The sequence below is a fragment of the Podarcis melisellensis genome (genome assembly GCF_964234715.1).
Source record: "Podarcis melisellensis genome assembly, contig: HAP1_SCAFFOLD_74, whole genome shotgun sequence".
Lineage (NCBI taxonomy): Eukaryota > Metazoa > Chordata > Lepidosauria > Squamata > Lacertidae > Podarcis > Podarcis melisellensis.
In genome coordinates, this window is record NW_028113121.1 from 50,163 (window position 1) to 71,522 (window position 21,360).

The 21,360-nt window shown below is 43.0% G+C and overlaps 1 protein-coding gene across 1 annotated transcript in view; it reads right to left on the reverse strand.

The window, feature by feature from the left end:
- The window catches only part of LOC309362387 (uncharacterized protein), a gene marked incomplete at its 5' end in the record, with an annotated part of 42,847 nt that overhangs the window by 16,099 nt on the left and 5,388 nt on the right, over positions 1 to 21,360 (reverse strand). Inside the window, 5 exons of the mRNA XM_081931736.1 lie at positions 5,178 to 5,464; positions 10,970 to 11,067; positions 17,377 to 18,076; positions 19,291 to 19,417; positions 20,762 to 20,989. Of these exons, the coding sequence (XP_081787862.1) occupies positions 5,178 to 5,464; positions 10,970 to 11,067; positions 17,377 to 18,076; positions 19,291 to 19,417; positions 20,762 to 20,989 (1,440 nt within the window). The remainder of the gene's footprint in view (positions 1 to 5,177; positions 5,465 to 10,969; positions 11,068 to 17,376; positions 18,077 to 19,290; positions 19,418 to 20,761; positions 20,990 to 21,360) is intronic.

Below are 21,360 nucleotides of genomic sequence, written 5' to 3' on the forward strand. Positions count from 1 at the left end.
CATCAGGGGGTTTGGGCTGGGTGTTCATCAGTATGCAGATGACACCCAGCTCTACCTCTCCTATAAATCAGAACCAGTGAAGGCGGTGAAGGTCCTGTGTGAGTGCCTGGAGGTGGTTTGAGGATGGATGGCGGCTAACAGATTGAGGTTGAATCCTGGCAAGACAGAAGTACTGTTTTGGGGGGACAGGGGGCGGGCTGGTGTGGGGGATTCCCTAGTCCTGAATGGGGTAACTGTGCCCCTGAAGGACCAGGTGCACAGCCTGGGAGTCATTTTGGACTCACTGCTGTCCATGGAGGTGCAGGTCAATTCTGTGTCCAGGGCAGCTGTCTACCAGCTCCATCTGGTACGCAGACTGAGACCCTACCTGCCCGTGGACTGTCTCACCAGAGTGGTGCATGCTCTGGTTATCTCCCGCTTGGAGTATTGCAACACGCTCTACGTGGGGCTACCTTTGAAGGTGACCCGGAAACTGCAATTAATCCAGAATGCGGCAGCTAGACTGGTGACTGGGAGTGGCCGCCGGGACCACATAACACCGGTTCTGAGAGATCTGTATTGGCTCCCAGTACGTTTCTGAGCAAAATTCAAAGTGTTGGTGCTGACCTTTAAAGCCCTAAACGGTCTCGGTCCTGTATACCTGAAGGAGCGTCTCCACCCCCATCGTTCAGCCCGGACACTGAGATCCAGCGCAGAGGGCCTTCTGGCGGTTCCCTCATTGCGAGAAGTAAGGTTACAGGGAACCAGGCAGAGGGCCTTCTTGGTAGTGGCACCTGCCCTGTGGAATGCCCTCCCAGCAGATGTCAAGGCAATAAACAACTATTTTACTTTTAAAAGACAACTGAAGGCAGCCCTCTTTAGGGAAGTTTTTAATGTCTGATGCTGTATTGTTTTTAATATTCAGTTGGAAGCCACCCAGAGTGGCTGGGGAAATCCAGCCAGATGGGTGGGGTATAAATAAATTATTATTATTATTATTATTATTATTATTATTATTATTATTATCATCATCATCATCATCATCATCATCATCACCACAGAATGATTGATAGAAAAGAAGGTTAAATATTTAGGGGTATGGTTAACAGCAAAAAACTTAAACATATTCAAAGATAATTATGAATTCAATTTGTCTGTCTGTCTTTCTTTCTTTTCTCTATCTATGTATCTATCTGTCTATCATATCTCTATCTATCATCTATCTATCTATATCTATCATCTATCTATCTATCTATCTATCTATCTATGTATCTATCTATCTATCTATCTATCATCTATCATCTATCTATATCTATCATCTATCTATCTATCTATCTATCTATCTATCTATCTATCTATCATCTATCTATCATCTATCTATCATCTATCTATCTATCTATCTATCTATCTATCTATCAATCATCTATCTATCTAATCTATATCTATCTATATCTATCTATCTATCATCTATCTATCTAATCTATCTATCTATCTGTCATTTATCATCTATCTATCTATATCTATCTATCTATCTATCTATCTATCTATCTATCTATCTATCTATCATCTATCATCTATCTATCTATCTATCTAATCTATCTATGGGCTATCTAGTACAAAAAAGGCAAATAGAAAAACTGCAACTGTTGGTAATGATAAACATCCTAGCTGACCTCAAAGGACACATCATTATTCCTTAAAATCTTATTCCCTTTGTTTCTGTTTTGTCCTCTAGATAGATGGCAAGAGAGTTCCCCCTGCGATGCAAGGATCTCAGCTCAAGCATCCATGACAGCTCTTCATGTAGGAAAGTTCTTCCTTCATTCATGATATCTTGCTCCATCTTCCATGGGACAGCCTATGGATACTTGAAGATAGTTATCTCATTCCCTCTCAGTCTCTCCCATCTCTCCCAAGTGTTCCTCATATGGCTTGGTATCCCTCCTCTGCACGCATTGCACCATCTGCTGGCAGGAATTTCAAAAAGCCAAATCTGTAGCTCAGCTCTCTTCCCTCCATTCCTCCTCTCCACCACTGCACCTCTCTCCTCTCCTCCTTTCTTACAAAAATATACTTTCTTGAACTTGACCCCTTTGGTTTGGATCCTACAATCCAGAGCAGGAGAACACAAACTTGCTCCATCTTCCAGTGTGGAGCCAGTGTGATGTAGTGGTTAAGAACGGTAGATTTGTAATCTGGGGAACCGGGTTCGCGTCTCCGCTCCTCCACATGCAGCTGCTGGGTGACTTTGGGCTAGTCACACTTCTCTGAAGTCCCTCAGCCCCTCTCACCTCACAGAGTGTTTGTTGTGGGGGAGGAAGGGAAAGGAGAATGTTAGCCGCTTTGAGACTCCTGAGGGTAGTGATAAAGTGGGATATCAAATTCAAACTTCTCCTCCTCCTCTTCTTCTTCCATTAGGCAGCTCTTAAGATACCTGAAAATGGCTATCACATCTCCTCTCAGTCTTCTCTTATCCTGACTGTAGGGAGGCAGCCATGGGGTGGGAACATGGTTACCTAAAAAAATTATCTGGTTTATAATTACCTGCCATGGTTCCACATTCTGAAATGCCGTTTTTCGTCCTACTTCCAATCTTCTATGCATGGATTTGAATTTGAATATAGCATTCAAAGCATGTGCCACAGCATAGATAGCATTGTAGACATTGTAGCTGTGGCCAGTCATTTTCATTTCAAACAAACCTCCAGGAAGACTCTCCAGATTCTCTTCCCCAGTGCAGGTTTTATTCTCCTCTCCTTCCCACTCCTTGGACATTGTTAGCAAACAGCCAAAAGCCTGTTCCCAGAAGTCTTGAATAAAGCCATCTCTTTTGAACCACGAAGGTCTTACCATCTGAAGGAACTTTTGGAAACCCTCAGGCTGATTTGAGTGAACTGTGAAAGATATGGTACCATGGAAGGTTTGTAAATCCCAAATCTTTTGAATAGAGTGTGATGCAAAATCCCAGTGAGATGTAACAATCCAGACTTTTCCAAGAGGTGGCAGTTCCATGAATGGTGCTACAAAGAACAACATTCTCAAAACCTGAAAGGATGGAGGTTCTCCATATACAAAAAACACATTGGCTTTCTCCTTGAAAACAGTTACATAGTGTTCTATGCGTTGTGAAACATATTCTATCATCTCATCCACATAATTCCATTTTGGTATTCTCATGATGAAGGCATAACAGATGCCGTTTTCATCAAGCATTGGGGCCATTGTCTGCAAAAACTGGTCCCCTTTGTCATCATCCACAGCCAATAGTCCAATCCATGTCCATCCAAAATGTTTGAGTAACTGCACAACCCCGATGTGCTGTTGGGCTTCATTTGGGACCATCTGGTACAAAAAGGGGAATAAAGTGTTGGCATGTTGTATTGGCAAAAATGATCCATAAGTGAGCTGAAATAAAATGCACAAGTATTCTTCATGTGGTCTTCTCTGTTTGGCCACCAAACCATTTAGCCACTGCCATGTCACCCCCAGAAGTTTATATACAATAGAACAAATGTTCCAGAGCATGAGCAGACCCGTCTCTGGCAGTCAGAGCTGAAACAGGGAATTGGTGAGCTGAGCCAGAGGGTTGGAAAGGAAAGATCTCAGTACAGAGCTGTTAACTTAGGTAGTGTCCAGAGGAGACAGAGAAGATTACGTCTCCAATAAGAGCAAAGTCCCCACCCACCATCTCCTGAAACACTTTTTTGGCATCTGGATTTTTGTCATGCTCCAGGGTAGACACTTCCCTGCCTTCCTCGCTTGATACTGCCTTCTGGTAGCAAGACGATTTGGCTTTCCACAGACTTGGCTACAGTAGGAATAGGGCTCCCTGCTATGTCTCTGCTCATTTAGTGCCCACGGTTTTCATTATGCTGGTTTGGTTCATGTAGATACTTCAGCTTGGCCCTTAGTGGGTACGATGGCCATGGATGTTGTTGAGCTATATGTCACCTACCATAGCTGCAAGGGTGGTATGGGCTTTAAAAAGGAAAGTTACTTTTCTTATTTCCTGGAAAGAATGGTTTGGTGAAGTTTTGGGATTTGATAAGAATGCCCCCAAAATTACATTTTATTTAATCTCAAAAGTGGCAATTAATATAGAAATAGATGCTGGGAAAACTGGAGGCCCTCTATACAAAATTGCCATGGAAATAATTATCTCATGCAAAAACAACTTCAAGTACATTTTTAATTTTTCTCTGAATAAATATTATACTTACATTTACTTATGTAACATTGTGATACAAAGTTATTTTGGGGGTAGTTTTGTTGATTATTGAGAATAATTCTTAAATAAATAAGATTTTTTTTAAGTATTAAAAGTTATTCTCTAACTTTGTTTTTTAATGCCAGTGCAGGGAACAGAATAATAATAATAAAAACCCATCACTTAAATATGCTAGAAAGGGCACAGATAGTTCCAATATACAACAATCATCTTAGATAGGATGGGAACTGCAAACACGGAGAGAGTGAGCTGAGCAGAGCTATGAGGTTCACGTCAAAGACTGAAAAACCTGAAGAGAACGCTGGAGTGAGAAGTTTATTGAAAGATCAGTATTGAAGACTGTTCACAAGCTCTTGCCTGTGAGGCATGAGATCGGCTTCTGCAAAAAAAGTGTGCAACTTCCTCAAACCTCCTTCTTCTGATTGATTTTAAGAAATTTTCCATCTCTAGCTGCCACTATCCAACTTTAGGTCCATGAGACAAAGGGGGAAATCAGGGAATAAGACAAGGCTTTAATATTGGGAAGAAGGCGATTAGTGGGCCAAGTGAGTCATTGATGTGAAGAGGGACATGAGGTGGCCTGAGGACCATTGCTGATTCCTCCAGATATTTGGTTGTCCTGGGTTTCTCTACAGAGCCCCACATATTTCCCGCAGAAGAGTTCTCTCCAGCCTCTGTGTCCCACAGCATTCTGAGAGTTCCCAGCTCTGGAGTAAATCATGGATAAAAAAGGTTGAACCGTATCTGGGGAGTGACAAAGCCCTGAGTCACTTAACTGTAAACTTATCTGAAGTCTGATTTACCTTCATGATCAGCACCATTTCCAATGAGCTGTGAATAAACCTGATAGGATTATCACTTGGACTGTATTTAACCAGTTGGCTATCCAAAATATTGCAGGCCATGTTTTTGAAATCATGATATTGTGCCACAGCTCTGAACTATCTGTACTTGCATGCACACAGCTTACCTGTGGAGTCTTGTAGATGGCTGAAATGACGGCCACGTTGGCAGAGATTTCAGAGATGCATCCTCCAATGAGAGCTATCAGGTTGTTGTGGTTGTGACACTTGAAGTTGGGGACAAAGCGACGCTGTGCAGAAAACAGGCTGAGGGTGGCCTTATAGGTTGTCTTTGCAGTGTAGTAGCTATTGAGGGTGTGAAATCCCAGCGAGAGATTCGATAAAATGTTGGGATTTTCATTTATCTCTTTGACAGCAAATGCTAAGGCCAGGATGTGCTGGTAGTTCTTTGGCACTGAGCTGTAATAAAAGTAGTAGATGACACAAATACTGAGAGAAGCAAGAAAAATATGTGTGTCCTCTTCATCTCTCAGCTCATCTTTCAGTTATTACAATCAAACAATAAATAAGATGAAATTGCATCAAGTAAGTAAGAAGGGATTGTTTATTATCTGGAAATAGCAAGGTAACTGAGGAGCGTCTCCCACTTAGTGATGAAATCAGAGAAGACGGCAAGTGAGAGGTACAACTGGAAGCCTCTTCTTAGTCTATATATATTTGCAAACAGTGCAATACAATATGTCTTATGACCAATTTTAAAATTACACGCATCCCCCCATAATAAATTACCTCTACCCATCTAAATGTACCAGAAGAGGCATATCAAGAGAATGAAAGACGTGGCCCAGGGAGGGAGGGAAAAATAGTGGAAGTGAACAGCTGGCTTCGCAGATGGTGTAAACAGGAACGGTTTGGATTCTTAGATCACGGACTGCAGTTTCTTGAAGATGGACTTCTGGCAAGTGATGGGCTGCACCTCACAATGGTTGGGAGGAATGTTTTTGCCAAAAATCTCAGAAACCTCATCAGGAGGGCTTTAAATTGACTAATGTGGGGGAGGGAGACAGTGCTCCTGAAGGTAGGAGTCTATCAATTGATGAAGATGATCATCCAAATGTCATAGACCGAATGGAGCAAACAGCACGCAGACCTAGTGGTGGGAGGAAAAAATCCTTAAATAAGAGACACGGGGGAATGATTAATGGACTTCAATGTCTGTACACTAATGCGCAAAGCATGGGAAATAAACAAGATGAGCTTGAGCTCTTGGTACAGCAAACTAAATATGACATAATAGGCATCACTGAAACCTGGTGGGATAAGTCCCACGATTGGAATGTAATAATGGATGGATACAATCTATTTCAGAGAAACAGACCAGACAAGAAAGGAGGAGGAGTGGCGTTATATGTCAGGGATGTGTATACCTGTGAAGAGATCCAAGATTTAGAACCTCAAAGCCAAAGTGAGAGCATTTGGGTCAAAATTAAGGGAGAGAAGAATAACAGTGACCTCATTGTGGGAGTTTACTACAGATCCCCAAGCCAAACGGAGGACATAGATGATGCCTTCCTGGAACAGATGGCCAAGCATGCAAAAGGAAGGGAGATAGTAGTAATGGGGGACTTCAATTACCCGGATATTTGTTGGATGTCAAACTCAGCCAAGAGCATAAGGTCAAACAGATTCCTCACTGGCCTTGCAGACAACTTCATTGTCCAGAAAGTGGGAGAAGCAACAAGAGGAACAGCCATTTTAGATCTGGTCCTAACCAATGCTGATGACCTGGTTAGTGGGGTAGAAGTGGAAGGATCATTAGGCGTGAGTGATCATGCTCTTCTGAAGTTTACTATACAGTGGAAAGGAGCAGCCAAGCATACTAGGACTCAATTTCTTGACTTTAAGAAAGCCGACTTCATAAAACTTAGGGAAGTGCTGGATGAGATCCCATGGACAGTAAAAGCAAAGGGAGTTCATGATGGCTGGGAGTTTGTTAAGAGGGAGATAGTAAAAGCACAACTTCAGGCAATACCAATGAGATGGAAACATGGAAGGTGCCTAAAGAAGCCAGGGTGGCTATCTAAAGAACTTTTAACTGACTTAAGATTAAAAAAGGATGCGTACAAAAAATGGAAAAGGGCGGAAACCACCAAAGAGGAATTCAAACAAATAGCCAGCACGTGTAGACACAAAGTCAGAAAAGCTAAAGCACAGAATGAACTCAGGCTTGCTAGAGAGGTTAAAAGCAACAAAAAAGGCTTTTATGGGTATGTTTGTAGCAAAAGGAAGAACAAAGAAACAGTGGGGTCACTCAGAGGAGAAGATGGTGAAATGCAAACAGGGGACACAGAAAGGTTTGAACTCCTCAACGCCTTCTTTGCCTCATTCTCCGATAAAGAAAACAATGCCCGACCTGAAGAATTTGGAGCAAATGATTCAGCAGAGGAAACACAGCCCAGAATAACTAAGGAGATAGTACAAGAATACTTGGCTAGTTTAGATGTATTCAAGTCTCCAGGGCCAGATGAACTGCATCCAAGAGTATTAAAAGAACTGGCAGATGTGATCTCAGAACCACTGGCAGTCATCTTTGAGAATTCCTGGAGAACAGGCGAAGTCCCGGCAGACTGGAGGAGGGCAAATGTTGTCCCTATTTTCAAAAAGGGGAAAAGAGAGGACCCAAATAATTACCGCCCAGTCAGTCTGACATCAATACCAGGGAAGATTCTGGAGCAGATCATTAAGCAAACAGTCTGTGAGCACCGAGAAAGGAATGCTGTGATCACCAATAGTCAGCATGGATTTCTGAAAAATGAGTCATGTCAGACTAACCTGATCTCATTTTTTTTTACAGAATTACAAGCCTGGTAGATGAAGGGAACGCAGTGGATGTAGCCTACCTTGATTTCAGCAAGGCATTTGACAAGGTGCCCCATGATATTCTTGTAAAGAAGCTGGTAAAATGCGGTCTTGACTATGCTACCACTCAGTGGATTTGTAACTGGCTGACTGACCGAACCCAAAGGGTGCTCATCAATGGTTCCTCTTCATCCTGGAGCAGAGTGACTAGTGGGGTGCCACAGGGTTCTGTCTTGGGCCCAGTCTTATTCAACATCTTTATCAACGACTTGGATGATGGACTCAAGGGCATCCTGATCAAATTTGCAGATGACACCAAACTGGGAGGGGTGGCTAACACCCCAGAGGACAGGATCACACTTCAAAACAACCTTGACAGATTAGAGAACTGGGCCAAAACAAACAAGATGAATTTTAACAGGGAGAAATGTAAAGTATTGCACTTGGGCAAAAAAAAAATGAGAGGCAGAAATACAAGATGGGTGACACCTGGCTTGAGAGCAGTACATGTGAAAAGGATCTAGGAGTCTTGGTTGACCACAAACTTGACATGAGCCAACAGTGTGACGCGGCAGCTAAAAAAGCCAATGCAATTCTGGGCTGCATCAATAGGAGTATAGCATCTAGATCAAGGGAAGTAATAGTGCCACTGTATTCTGCTCTGGTCAGACCTCACCCGGAGTACTGTGTCCAGTTCTGGGCACCACAGTTCAAGAAGGACACTGACAAATTGGAACGTGTCCAGAGGAGGGCAACCAAAATGGTCAAAGGCCTGGAAACGATGCCTTATGAGGAACGGCTAAGGGAGCTGGGCATGTTTAGCCTGGAGAAGAGGAGGTTAAGGGGTGATATGATAGCCATGTTCAAATATATAAAAGGATGTCACATAGAGGAGGGAGAAGGATTGTTTTCTGCTGCCCCAGAGAATCAGACACGGAGCAATGGATCCAAACTACAAGAAAGAAGATTCCACCTAAACATTAGGAAGAACTTCCTGACAGTAAGAGCTGTTCGATAGTGGAATTTGCTGCCAAGGAGTGTGGTGGACTCTCCTTCTTTAAGCAGAGGCTTGACAACCATATGTCAGGAGTGCTCTGATGGTGTTTCCTGCTTGGCAGGGGGTTGGACTCGATGGCCCTTGTGGTCTCTTCCAACTCTATGATTCTATGATTCTATGATTTCCAAATGCTCCTCTCATACGCATACTCTCATCAGATTTGATTGTGGGTCCAATGTATTTACAGTTGCAGCAATCGAGTGGAATTGGTCATATGTAATCTGGAGTAGGCTGAAGGAAGGGCAGGATGAAATCAAGAGGAAGGATGGAATAGGGTGGTATGCCTGGACCAAAATAATATGAAATGAAAGTTTAAAAGACCAAGTGACTGAAAGACAATGGGATGGGATACAGATGAAGGCCAAGGATGGTAGGGAACAAAGAGTAAGAAGAAGTAGTGTGGAGAAAAACAAATACATGCAAATTCCTCCACCTAGAATCTGCAAAAGCCCAATGGAAGTATTGAAGATCCTTACACTTCAATGACACTTGTGTGAGAAAACTTACTAATGCTTTGTGCTAACAGTATAATGTGGAAGTCTAAGTAGATATGAACAAGCTTCTGACACGACACTTTTCTCACTCCCAAAATGAACCCTTTTCCTTAAAGACAGATTCCCAGTAATTATATTCTGAACATACGTTGCAACAAGTGTTTGTGTGTGTGTGTGTGTTTATGAGAGAGAGAGAGAGAGAGAGAGAGAGAGAGAGAGAGAGAGAGAGAGAGAGAGAGAGAGAGAGACATACATGGGCTCATCAATCACAATCTGTGTCGGCTGTTCCATGAAAGAGAGGAGATTGTAGAGCAAGAAGACCTGAGAAACAATTTCACTGATGACCAGGTCTCCCGGCAGGTAAAACTCATGAGGAATAGGGAGAGGATCGTCACGTATGCTGCAATTCATGGAATATGCCTGGCAAACACTATGACACAGCAGCACAAGCAGCAACATCACAACCAGCAGGATTCTTCTGTGAAAAGGGTCTTCCCACGAAAAGCAGCCTCCCATGTTTCCCTGCAGAATTGCATGTGGTTCTGATCAGGATTGACTTCAGCAGGAGCTAGCTTTCATGAAAATAATCTGGATCAAATCATTTTTCTGTTGACTTTATTCTTTAGGGGTGAGTGGTAGTTACTTAAAAAAGGGAAAATACTTCATACACAGCTAAAGTTATCAACGCCCTGATGTGAAAGCAGGCAGAAAGGGTGAAACTTTGAAAATCAGTTTGTGCAAAGGAACAGAAATAATGCCAAAACAGGATTTCAAATAAAATCTGGGAAGTGGAAGATACAGCAGCCAAAGAGAAATACATCAACATATGAAGCGGGAATGATGATTAACGAATGATACAGAATCTTGCCTATCTCTTGTTCTAAAAAATATGAGGCTTTTGTAACTTCTTTCAGAAACTGATGGTTGATGTGCTAAAGATCCCTGGAAGCACTTTTTGTTGTCAGTCGGATGGAAACCAGCAATTCTGGTAATGATAGGGGTGACTATCTATTCCCCAGGGTGCCCCTTGTTTTTGAAGCTGCATTTTTATTGAACCTGTGAGGAGTCCACCCACTTCGCCTCCCTGGAGTCCTACAACTCATATTTTCTCTTTTGAAGAGTAGTTAGGAATATGTGACACGTAGCTCAGCAGGTCCAAGCTGCCTCTGCTCAAGTTAGAGTAACTTTATCTACATATTCCTGATATTGGACATTTCCCTGAAATTTTTCATTTTTGCTATAATGTGAAAGTCCAAATTTTAAGGTAGAATCACAATCAGGGAAATGGTTTTTATTTAGGAGCTAGTGGTTGTAAATAAATTGGGACATCAGTAGACATGGATTAAACACTTGCAAAGAGCAACAAAAAGGATAATTTTAAAAGGGGAAATAGTCTGTAAGCTTGGATGTGTAATGTATAAAGCGGTTGGGTGTCTAAAATCTCTGTGCAGTATATCACAAGTTTAATTGTTTAGAAGTTGGAAAGGGCCTGCTTGTAATAAATAAACAGAGAGCTAGAACAATTACAAATATCATGATGATGACCTACATCTCCTGAAAGAATCAGTTACGGCAGGCAGTGAAATTCCTCTCCTCCCTCTCCTTTCCCCCTTTCTTTTCCTTTCTTTGGGTTTCCTTTGCTCTGGGCTGTTGTTGGGGGATTGTGCACACATGGGGGACAAATGGTTGGTGGGAGGATACTGAGTGAGAGGCAGGGAAGGGAAAACCTCCCAAGGTGAAGGACTGGGAAAATGAAAGCTCCCAGATGAGAGCTAGAAGGGCCCCCCACTTCCTGAGTGAGACCAGAGTCAAGACTTCCGGGTTGACGCGATCGGTTTAATGGCGGATTCCCTCCGAGCTCCGGAGGGAATCGGCTCCATCGAGGACGGGTCTTGCCGCGCCGGCGACGCGGGGACCCTTAGAAACCACAGGTGCTGATACCTGTGGACCTGGTGACTCGGTGGGCACCTTAAGCGCCCTCCTCGACAGTCGAAGAGCCTTTTTAAAGGCTGCGGAGAAGGTCTGAGGAGCGGCGTGGCGCTGAGAGTCGACCGCTACCTCGGTGGAGCGAAGCCGCAAGCCATTGCCGGAGAGCGTCAACTTTCTTCCTGACATTTGGACTGAAACAAATACCCTCGTGAGTAAAACGAAATTTGGATTTTAAAAGAAATTAATCCTTATAATTTGGCGAACGGGGGGGCTGTGTCAAAAGGAAGTCCGCACCCCCCCCCTGCATGTACGATCTGAAGCAAGGAGCGAAAGCCTAAGATCGGATTTAAAAGATCTTCTTTTTGTCTTTTGGGACTGATAAAAGATTCCATCAATTTGGGAAAACAAGCTTTTTTCTGTCTTTTTAAGTTGTGCTGGAGGAAGAGGTGTATCTGGAAAATTTTTGGGAACCCCCACTCGGGATCCGGGAGTGTCCCGCATTAGCCTAGCCTGAAAGAAAGGGAGTTTGACAGCTGTCATCTGAGCTGTCAAACAGCAGAATCAAGACAAGAACTGTATCTTTATATCTCTCTGATCTAAAGGTGTTACATTTAACCAGAAGTGGCTGGAAATTAAGTAACAACAAGTAACAACAAAGTAATAGACTGTTGGTAAAGGGGAAAAAATGGTAATCCCCCTAGGGGAAACCAGAGACATTACAATGGCTGCAGAAGGAAAATTACAAGCAGAAATAGAAAGAGCCCTTTTACTCGTGGGAATTCTACAAGAGCAAGAGATAGCTATGGACAAACAGCTCACGACTTTGATTTCAAAAACAAGCAACTCTATTGATGGAACTGAGGATTTGACCTTGAAAGATTCTGCAGCTGAACTGGAAAAAGTTTCTTTGAAGTTGGGGGACAAGGAGTCTGGAGGGCAAAAAGTACAGGAACAGGACTTCATGCAGCAAGGGGACAGAGAAGTTTTTTGGACTATGGATTTTGAAAAGAGAAAAGTAAAGGAGGAAGTTTTTGGACACTATAGATGGGAAGCTGAAATAATGAAGAAATATAACTGGGACTTCCTCCTCTTTTCTGGCACTGGTGAATGTGATTTAAGGGAACATCTGGCAGAACCCCTGCAGCAAGTCTTTTCAACTAGGATTGATTGGAGAGAAGGTGAAGAGACCGCACTAGACATCCCTCGAGAGCTGAAGATTAATAAGAAGGATTATCAACAAAACAGGCAGAGAGAGACTCAAATGGTGTTAGAAGCCTCAGATGTGAGGAATCCGGGCTAGGAGTTATATAAGAGGGCAGATATCTAGGAAGGGACAGATATCCGGACAAGGAGGGAGGGGGAAAAATAGAAAGTTCTAAAACTATTTTATGACTTTTGGGTTTTATAATTTTGACTTATATTTTAATATGAAAATGGGGAAATTTATGGTATAAGAACCTTGATCGATCTTAGAAAAAGAATTTATATAAGAAAATGGGATAAATAAGTTGGGCCTAACAAAGGGAATTAAGTTCAAATATAATAAGAAGAGGTTTAAGGAATGAAACAAGAACTTGCTGAATTAAGTTTGATAATTGGGATGCATGGGTGGGGGTGGGGGGAAGTCAATGAAAGAGGGTTATGAAAGAATCTATTTGTGTTTATTTTTTTCCTTTTCCTTTTCCTTTTTTTCCTTTCTTCTTTTTTTCCTCTTTGTTTTGTATTAAAATTTGAAAATTCAATAAAAATTATATTAAAAAAAAAAAAAAGAGACCAGAGTCAAGAGCAGCTTTGGAGGGAGGACTCAGCATTCTATCTCTAGCTCTGTTTTTATGTAAAGCGGCTTCTTTTGTCTTGAAGTAGCTAGCTGTTCCTTTACCACCTCTTTTTCTGCCTTGGCCTGGAGCTCCCTCCTTATATCAATAATAGTGGTAATAATAATAATAATTTATTATTTGTACCCTGCCCATCTGGCTGGGTTTCCCCAGCTACTCTGGGTGGCTTCCAACAAAGATTAAAAATACATTAAATTATGTTATCATGAGGTTGGGCACTGCTTTCCTTTTGGGTGAAGACAGAGACAAAGTAAATGTCAAGCAGTTCTGCCTCCACTCTGTCACCCAATAGAATTTCTTCATCTTCTCCACCCAGAGACTTGTTCTCTCCACTTGCTTGTTCTTCCTCTTGCTTCAGACATAGCCAATGACACATTTATTATTATCATTTTTAACTTCTCTTCATCTAGTTATGAAAATTTGTTGTTTTCTATGGCAGCCTAATTGGCATTTTATGGAGCCTTTCCCTCCAGTGAATTGATGCCAATCCGCAAGACGTCTCTTGCAGAGCGCTGCTTTTTGGAGGTGTGGTGATCACTCCACAGGGGTGCAATTGCATTGGAGGCAGACTGAGGCCACCCAAAGGGGCTTGGGAGCTACTGTTGAGTTGGCCAGTTGCCTACATCCCTGTCTTTCTTTGGTGGTGACCATTAAGGGATATGTTGACTCAGCCCGCGGGCAATGGCCCCTTCTTAATTCATATGGATTGGTCCCCACTTACACAGTACTGCCTTGTCTGTACTTAGGAGGGCCTGGTTGGCCATGGACAGCAACCCAAGATCTTACAGCAGGCACTCATTCTGAATTGGGGCAGCAACAGTTGCAGCTTAGGCCAGGTTTTCTGGCCAAGGTATTCAAGCCATTGCCTTTGGCAGTCAGCAGCCTTCAAGAGTTATACTTGCTTATATGTTCTATGGCTCTTAACGGTTTTCTTCACTTCAGCTGATCTGCTGGGGCTGCTGAACCTTGCCATTATCCTATTCTTTGGCCATTTAGTTTTGTTTTGGGCCCACAAGCAAGCTTCCATGTCTGAGTTTGGAATGCAGTTGTGGTTCCCTGTCCTTGAAGTAGTAGTAGTGATTATTATTATTATTATTATTATTATTATTATTATTATTATTATTTATATGTCACCCATCTGACTGGGTTTCTCCAGCCACTCTGGGCAGCTTCCAGCAAGTGAAAGCATCAAATGATTGCTTTTTAGGTCAGAGCTGTTGGAAAAGTGGGTCTGACAGGGGCCCCATCGCCCTAATAAGGCTGAGGGAAGGAAGATCATACATACGATTAAAACTTGTGTTCCAGGAGATGGGAGTGCATACATTCCCCAAAGCTGCATTAAGTTTGGGGTTATATTATGTTGTTCACCTGTCTGCAGAGGATAACATTATTTTTCTGGAGGCTCTGCAAAGAGCTCTTTTTGAGCTTTTGTATCTTTGTGGGTGGAGGAGAACAAGCAGAAGCTGATCGCCTCCTGTGGTGTTTGGTCCAGGTGGGTGAGTTTTGGATATTTGGGAAATATCTAACATCAGGCTGCCCTGACTGGTGTTTGGGCCTGTCAGGGACATCGGGGTGAATGTTCCCCAATGGGGCCACGGTGCACATGTCAGGTTCATCCACCCCAGGAGCGCACAGTGGGGGGAGGAGTTTCCTCAGGCCTTGCTGCAGGATCACAGCTGGCGCAGGAGATGGGAGAGTTGGGATTCTCTTTGACTTTGGTTGATTTGGTTGAATGATTCTGATTGCACATTCTATAGTTGTTATGTTTTAGTCAATGCAACCTGGAACCCATCCTTCTTGTCTCAGGTTTTCTTGGGTATGTTGGCAATTTTTATAAATATAGTTCATATTGGTGGCAGGGGGTGTGAGAGATGTACCACTCAAGCACACCACTTTGGTTTCTCTTAAGCTTGCTGTGATTTATCGACAGTGGCACCCCGCAAGACGAACACCTCGGAAGACGAAAAACTCGCTAGACGAAGGAGTTTTTCGTTTTCTTAGCCGCTTCGCAAGACGCATTTCCCTATGGGCTTGCTTCGCAAAACAAAGCTTGCCCCGCAAGCTCTGGGGATAGCGGGGAAGCGCAGCGCGTCTTCCCCGCTGCCCCGGACCTCTTTTGAAGCAAGGGGCGGTGGGGAGAAGATCGCTTCTCCCGTTGCCAGCCCCGCAATCTCCGGGGACAGAGGGGAAGGCATGCGTGCCTTCCCGTCTGTCCCCGGACCCCTTTTGAACCAAGGGGCGGCAACGGGGAGAGGCGATCTTCTCCCCTCCGCCCCTTGCTTCAAAAGAGGGGACAGAGGGGAAGGCGCGTGTGCCTTCCCCTCTGTCCCCGGAGATTGCGGAGCAGGCAACGGGGAGAAGCAACCCGTTGCCTGCCCCGGACCTGTTTTAAAGCAAGGGAAGGGGCAGCGGGGAGAATTGCTTCTCCCCGTTGCCGCCCCTTGGTTCAAAAGGGGTCCGGGGAGAGAGGGGAAGGCGCGCGACGCTTCCCCTCTGTCCCCGGACGGTCTCCATAGGAACGCATTGATTGATTTTCAATGCATTCCTATGGGAAACCGTGCTTCGCAAGACAAAAAACTCGCAAGAAGAAAAAAACTTGCGGAACGAATTTATTTCGTCTTGCGAGGCACCACTGTATTTGGCCAAGTCTTTGGTAGGTAAGTAATTATCATGATCACCATCATCATTAAAATTTGTATACCACCTTTCATTCGTAGCTCTCAGGGCAGTTCGCAACATAAAAATGCAAGATAAGAAACACAGAATGCACAATAAAACCAAGAACAAAAACAAGCCCATAAGGCCCTTCTCCCCACCCCCTCCCATGACATACTATTTTATTGTATTGCATTGTATTTACATGTTACATGTTTCAGTGGTTAATGCTCAGACTGTTGACGTGAACGAAGGCTGTGGGTGTGGCTGCATGTGTGGGCATAGGGGGATCCATTGAGAACCTTGTTGAGGAAATCCCAACTATTTTAATGTAGATTAAATGGAATGAAGAGAGGCAAGTGTCAGGGATGAGAGGTTCAGGCACAGAGAGCCAGTTTTTGATGGGAAGAGACTCTCCTTTTTCTTTTCACTTGAGCTAAATCAAACTAAATATGGAAATCAGCAAAGCCCATTGCTATCTCAGTTCAGCAAGGGAGCACCACAAGTGGAAAGAGTTTTCACTTGCACAGTTAAAGGGATAAAGCTTTATTTCATATATGAAAACATATGAAAAAAGGGGGGAAAGGAAGACCCAGGTAACTACTGACTGGTGAGCTTGACATTGATGCCAGGGAAGGTCCTGGAACAGGTAATTCAACAGTCTGTGAGCATTTAGAAAAGGATGCTGTGATTCCTCAGACCCCACATAATAAGTCATGCCAGACCAATCTCATTTCTTTATTGAAGGAATTAGAAACTTGGTGAATCAGGGAACTGCTGTGGACGTAGTGCATCTTGATTTCAGTAAGGCTCTTGACGAAGTCCCCCATGATATTCTCGAGAGGAAGCTGGTCAAATGTGGGTTGAACGAGGTAACTGTTAGGTGGATTTGTAGCTGGTTGACTGACTGAACCCAAACCCAACTCATTAATGGTTCCTCGTCAGCCTAGAAAAATAGTGATAAGTGGGTTGCTACAGGGTTCTGTCCTGGGCCCGTTGTTGTTCAACTTCTTTATAAATGACTTGGATGAAGGAATTGAAGGGCAGCTCATCAAATTTGCAGATGACACCAAGCTGGGAGGGGTAGCTAATGCCGCAGAGGACAGAATCAGAATTCAAAATGATCTGAACAGATTGGAGAACTCAGCACAAGCTAACAAGATGAATTTCAATATTGACAAATGCCAGGTTCTGCACTTAGGCAGGAAGAACCAGATGCACAAATATAGGATGGGGAACGCCTGGCTTACTAGCAGTACATGAGAAAAGGATCTAGGCCTCTTGGTGGACCACAAGCTTCACATGAAGCAGCAATAATTTATAAGCTTAAATTCTTTACTTTTCTCTCCTTGTCAAATGTTCCTTGTTATTCATATCAGGTCTTAAGATAATGATGTAGCATTTTGGGGAAAAAATGCAACCCAGCAATCCAGCACTGGAGCATAAGATGGAGAAGATCTCCACAGCCACCATGTATTTCCCTTTGGTGCTCAGGTACGTTGGAATAAAGGACAACCACACACTGCAAAACACCAACATGCTGAAAGTGATGAACTTGGCTTCATTGAAACTGTCAGGCAACTTCCTGGCAAAGTAAGCCACTGTGAAACTGGCAATGCCCAGGAAGCCCATGTATCCCAAGACACAGTAAAACATGGAGGCTGATCCCTCATTACATTGCACGATGATTTCCTCTTTGAGTGAGTTCATGTCCTCATCTGGGAACGGAGGAGAAGTAATCAGCCAAACCATGCAAATGTTTGCTTGAATAAATAAACCAGAGAGGACAATAGAATTGGCCAGTCCTTTCCCCACCCATTGTCTCATTCTGGATCCTGGTTTTGTGGCCATGAATGCCAGGACCACTGTGATGGTTTTTGCCAAAACAGAGGAAAGGGACAGAGAGAAGATCATGCCAAAAGCCGTTTGTCGGAGAAGGCAGGTTGCCTTTCCAGGCCGTCCAATGAAGAGGAAGGAGCAGAGGAAGCAAAGCAGGAGGGAAATGAGGAGAACGTAGGTGAGGGTCCGGTTGTTGGCTTTGACTATGGGAGTGTCCCTGTGCTTCATGAAAATCCCAAGTACTGAGGTTGTAATCAAAGAGAAAGAAACAACCAAGATGGCCAGAGCGATTCCTAGAGGTTCTTTATAGGAGAGGTAGCTGGACACCTTGGGAATGCACTGATTTTGGTCATTATTTGGGTATTCCTCTTCCGGACATTTGACACAGGCAGCCATGTCTGACAAGAAGAAAGAGCTATTAAAACATTTTAAGACTTAGACTTGTTTATTAACTGAATTTGAACACAGGAAAATGGTCACATGTAGGACTGAGACTAAATTATTCAGAATACATCCATGAATGTTCCAGACCAGATTTGACAAGACATTGCCTAAGATTCTCCCCATCTGATATGGGAAGAATAAAATTCTGATAAGCAGAAATAGAAGCAGTAACACAATCACAAAAAGGAGGAAGCTTTGTTGTTGTTTCTATTTGAAAGCTACTTCTTCCCCAGCAGGGGATGGTCCTGCAAAATTTATATTAATAGTTGCTCCCAGACTTTGATGGTTCCTTCCTAGAGAAGTTAGAATGGCTCCCTCCTAATTGCTCTGCTGGGGGGTGAATACTTTTCTATTCTTACAAGCCTTTGGGAAATGACAGGGTGTTTTTTTTTCTTTTTAACAAATTGCTTTTAATGGTGCTGTGCTGTTTTGTTTTTATTATCTGTATTTTAATAGAATTGCAGTTCAATTATTTGCAATGATTTTTTAAAATATGTTTTTAGCTCTTTGCATTTTATCTGTCTTATTTTCATTTGTGTAAACTGCCTTTAGTTTTGATCTGGGAAAGAGGAGGGATATAAATAATAAATAATTAAAATCAGAATAAATCAAAGAAAACAGCAAAGAGCCTGTTTGCTCCTCCAAATGGCTAAAAGTTTAAATATATAGATAGAATTACCTCATGAATCTATGAAGAATTTGAAGGGTTCCCTTCTGTATTTCATAATAGCTGCCATGGTTCCTCATGTTCTGATTCCAAAGGTTGTGGATGAAACTAAAATATGCATTTGTCTCATGTGACTTTGGCCTGATCCATGAAGATGGCATGGTCACCCCTCCTGCTCAGTCCATTACTCTAAGGAATTTTTGTAATGCCTACCCATACAGATTAGCAGTTACAATTCTGATTTCATAGCCCCTATCCATTGAAGTGCTTGGGAGAATCAAGAATTCCCCATTGTAGAAAAGGAACATTTCAGAGGCAGTTTAGCTGTGTCACCAACAACAGCTTGCAGAAACTGGCAGCTAAAGACATCTAACTCCCCATGTTGCATAAAAAGCTTTGTTTTCTCATTCTGCACACCAAAGTGTTTTAAAAGCAGACGCCCAACAAGGCTAGATGATTTTTTCTGCCCGTTTCCCCAGTTACTTTACATTATTCTCTTACCCATCTGGTGAGAGATCATCCCTTCAGGACATGAAGCGCAATCATAGCAACAAAATTTCTCCCCTTCCTTCTTTTTCCTGCTGTAGCCAGGATAGCAGTAGTCATTGCACACCGAAAGGGGCACCACCTGTCCAAAAAATTAAAACTGAGATCAACATCATTTGCCAACACACCTGGAAGAAGACTCAAGAGACTCCACCATGGTGGAAATGTCTATATTAGATATAAGGGCTGGCAAACCGATAACCAAGTTATTTAAGTATAGGCAGGTGTTTTGAAGTACCATCTAGGAGTGAAGCACCTTCCAGCCCTAGGCATGTAACAGACACATTCTGCCACACAAGAATCATCTCCCTTCTTGCTAAGCGAGTCTTACATCTGTGAACCCTACATACACACACAGCACCCACTATTCAGCATTCACAATCCAGGACTAGGGAGTAGTCCCAAGGGACCCCCAAAGGCTGCGGAAGGTGACTCTAGAGTAGCCCTAGACAAATATTGCCTCATGGTGCCTATCGACTAAGCACTTAAATTCCCTACCTGAATGTCAAAACAAAAAAGTAAATACACAAAAAGCCAATCAAAGACCCTTACAGTGTAGAGCAGGCAAAAGGGAGGGATCCCAATGGCCAGTGGCAGCATCTCTTGGCAATTCCCACTCTGCCCCCATAAAGGGAGACCTGTAAGAAAAACCCACCCTGGAGAGAGAGGTAGGATGGGCACTGGAAATGATCAGGAGATGATCGAGAGGACAGAGCTGCCCACCAAGATACACACACACACACACACACACACACAACCTCTGGGGAGAGACCAGCTGGTGTCTTCTCACAAGAATGGGGTGTGTTTGTGGGTGGGGGGCAAATTTGCCCCCACTAGGAGCAGAGGAGCATTTTTAATTTTTCTCTTCATGACCAAAATTTCTAATTTTTTTTATTAAAGTTTATTTAGAAAGAAAGCAGAATTTGTTTTTGCTTTTTGCTTTGTTTTCAATAATCAGTTCATGAAATAGCAGGTATTTTGAGCAGCCTCAGTTCAGGAGTGGCCTCCTAAGCATTGCTATTGGCCATAAAAGAAAATACTCAATTTTTGGAGAGGTCAGGACTGCTTAGATGAATTGTTGCATTGTTTACTGAGACTTGTTCTGGGAATGTGATATATGTTGCATGAGACTGTGTTATAGTCTGGTCTTTTGATCAGCCAGAACTCACCATAACTCAGTTCTGGCACTGCCCAGGTGGACCCCATTGCCCTTCAAAGAGAACAGGGAGGGTGTTCAGGGTGAGTTCCAGTGCCTCTTTTTCTAGAAAAACAGCACTGATTTACCAAGAAGGAAAGAAACTGTAGTTTAAAAATGCAATGCTACTCAGAATAATTCAACGCCTGAAGGCAATACGAAACCTAGATGCTAAAAATGGAACGATTACCGGTTATTACATACATTCCAGCATCTGCAGCTTCATTTCACCTGGTTAAAACTTCTATGCCACTCGATTTGCTCATCATTAATTGTTAACTCTTTGCCTGAAGGATCCCGAGGAGCCAATCTTCCAACTTTTACTCTAACGAAAGAGCCGTTGGGGAAAGTGACCCAGTTTGTAACATCAAAATCTGCAATCAGTTCTCCATTTTCATCAAAAGCTACACTCTCGCCAACGCTGTTGTTGAACAAGATGCTCCCTATATAGTTATGCAGCTTGAGTGAATGAGAAAATGAAACAAATTGGAATAAAAGGTTAAAAGCTCTGCAATGAAATGGGCAAAGGTCTAGCTTCCCTAACTCTGGATTGTTCTTGACCAAGGTTGTATCTGGTGCTGTCTTCTGAGGCTTCTTCTCCCACCCTGACCCCTCCACACCCGCTGGAACAGTAAGGAATGGAGTATGGAAACCCCCTTCCCATGTTCCATGGCTTATCATGAGTTTGTGCTATATTACCAAAGTCATAGTGAGTAACCACAATGTAGGGCTAGGAAGAAGCAGTGATTCAACCAAAGAACTGTGAAACTGACGCAGTAATTTGAGGAGAAATGGCCCTGTGAAGTTGTCTTAAAAATAAATGAAATAAA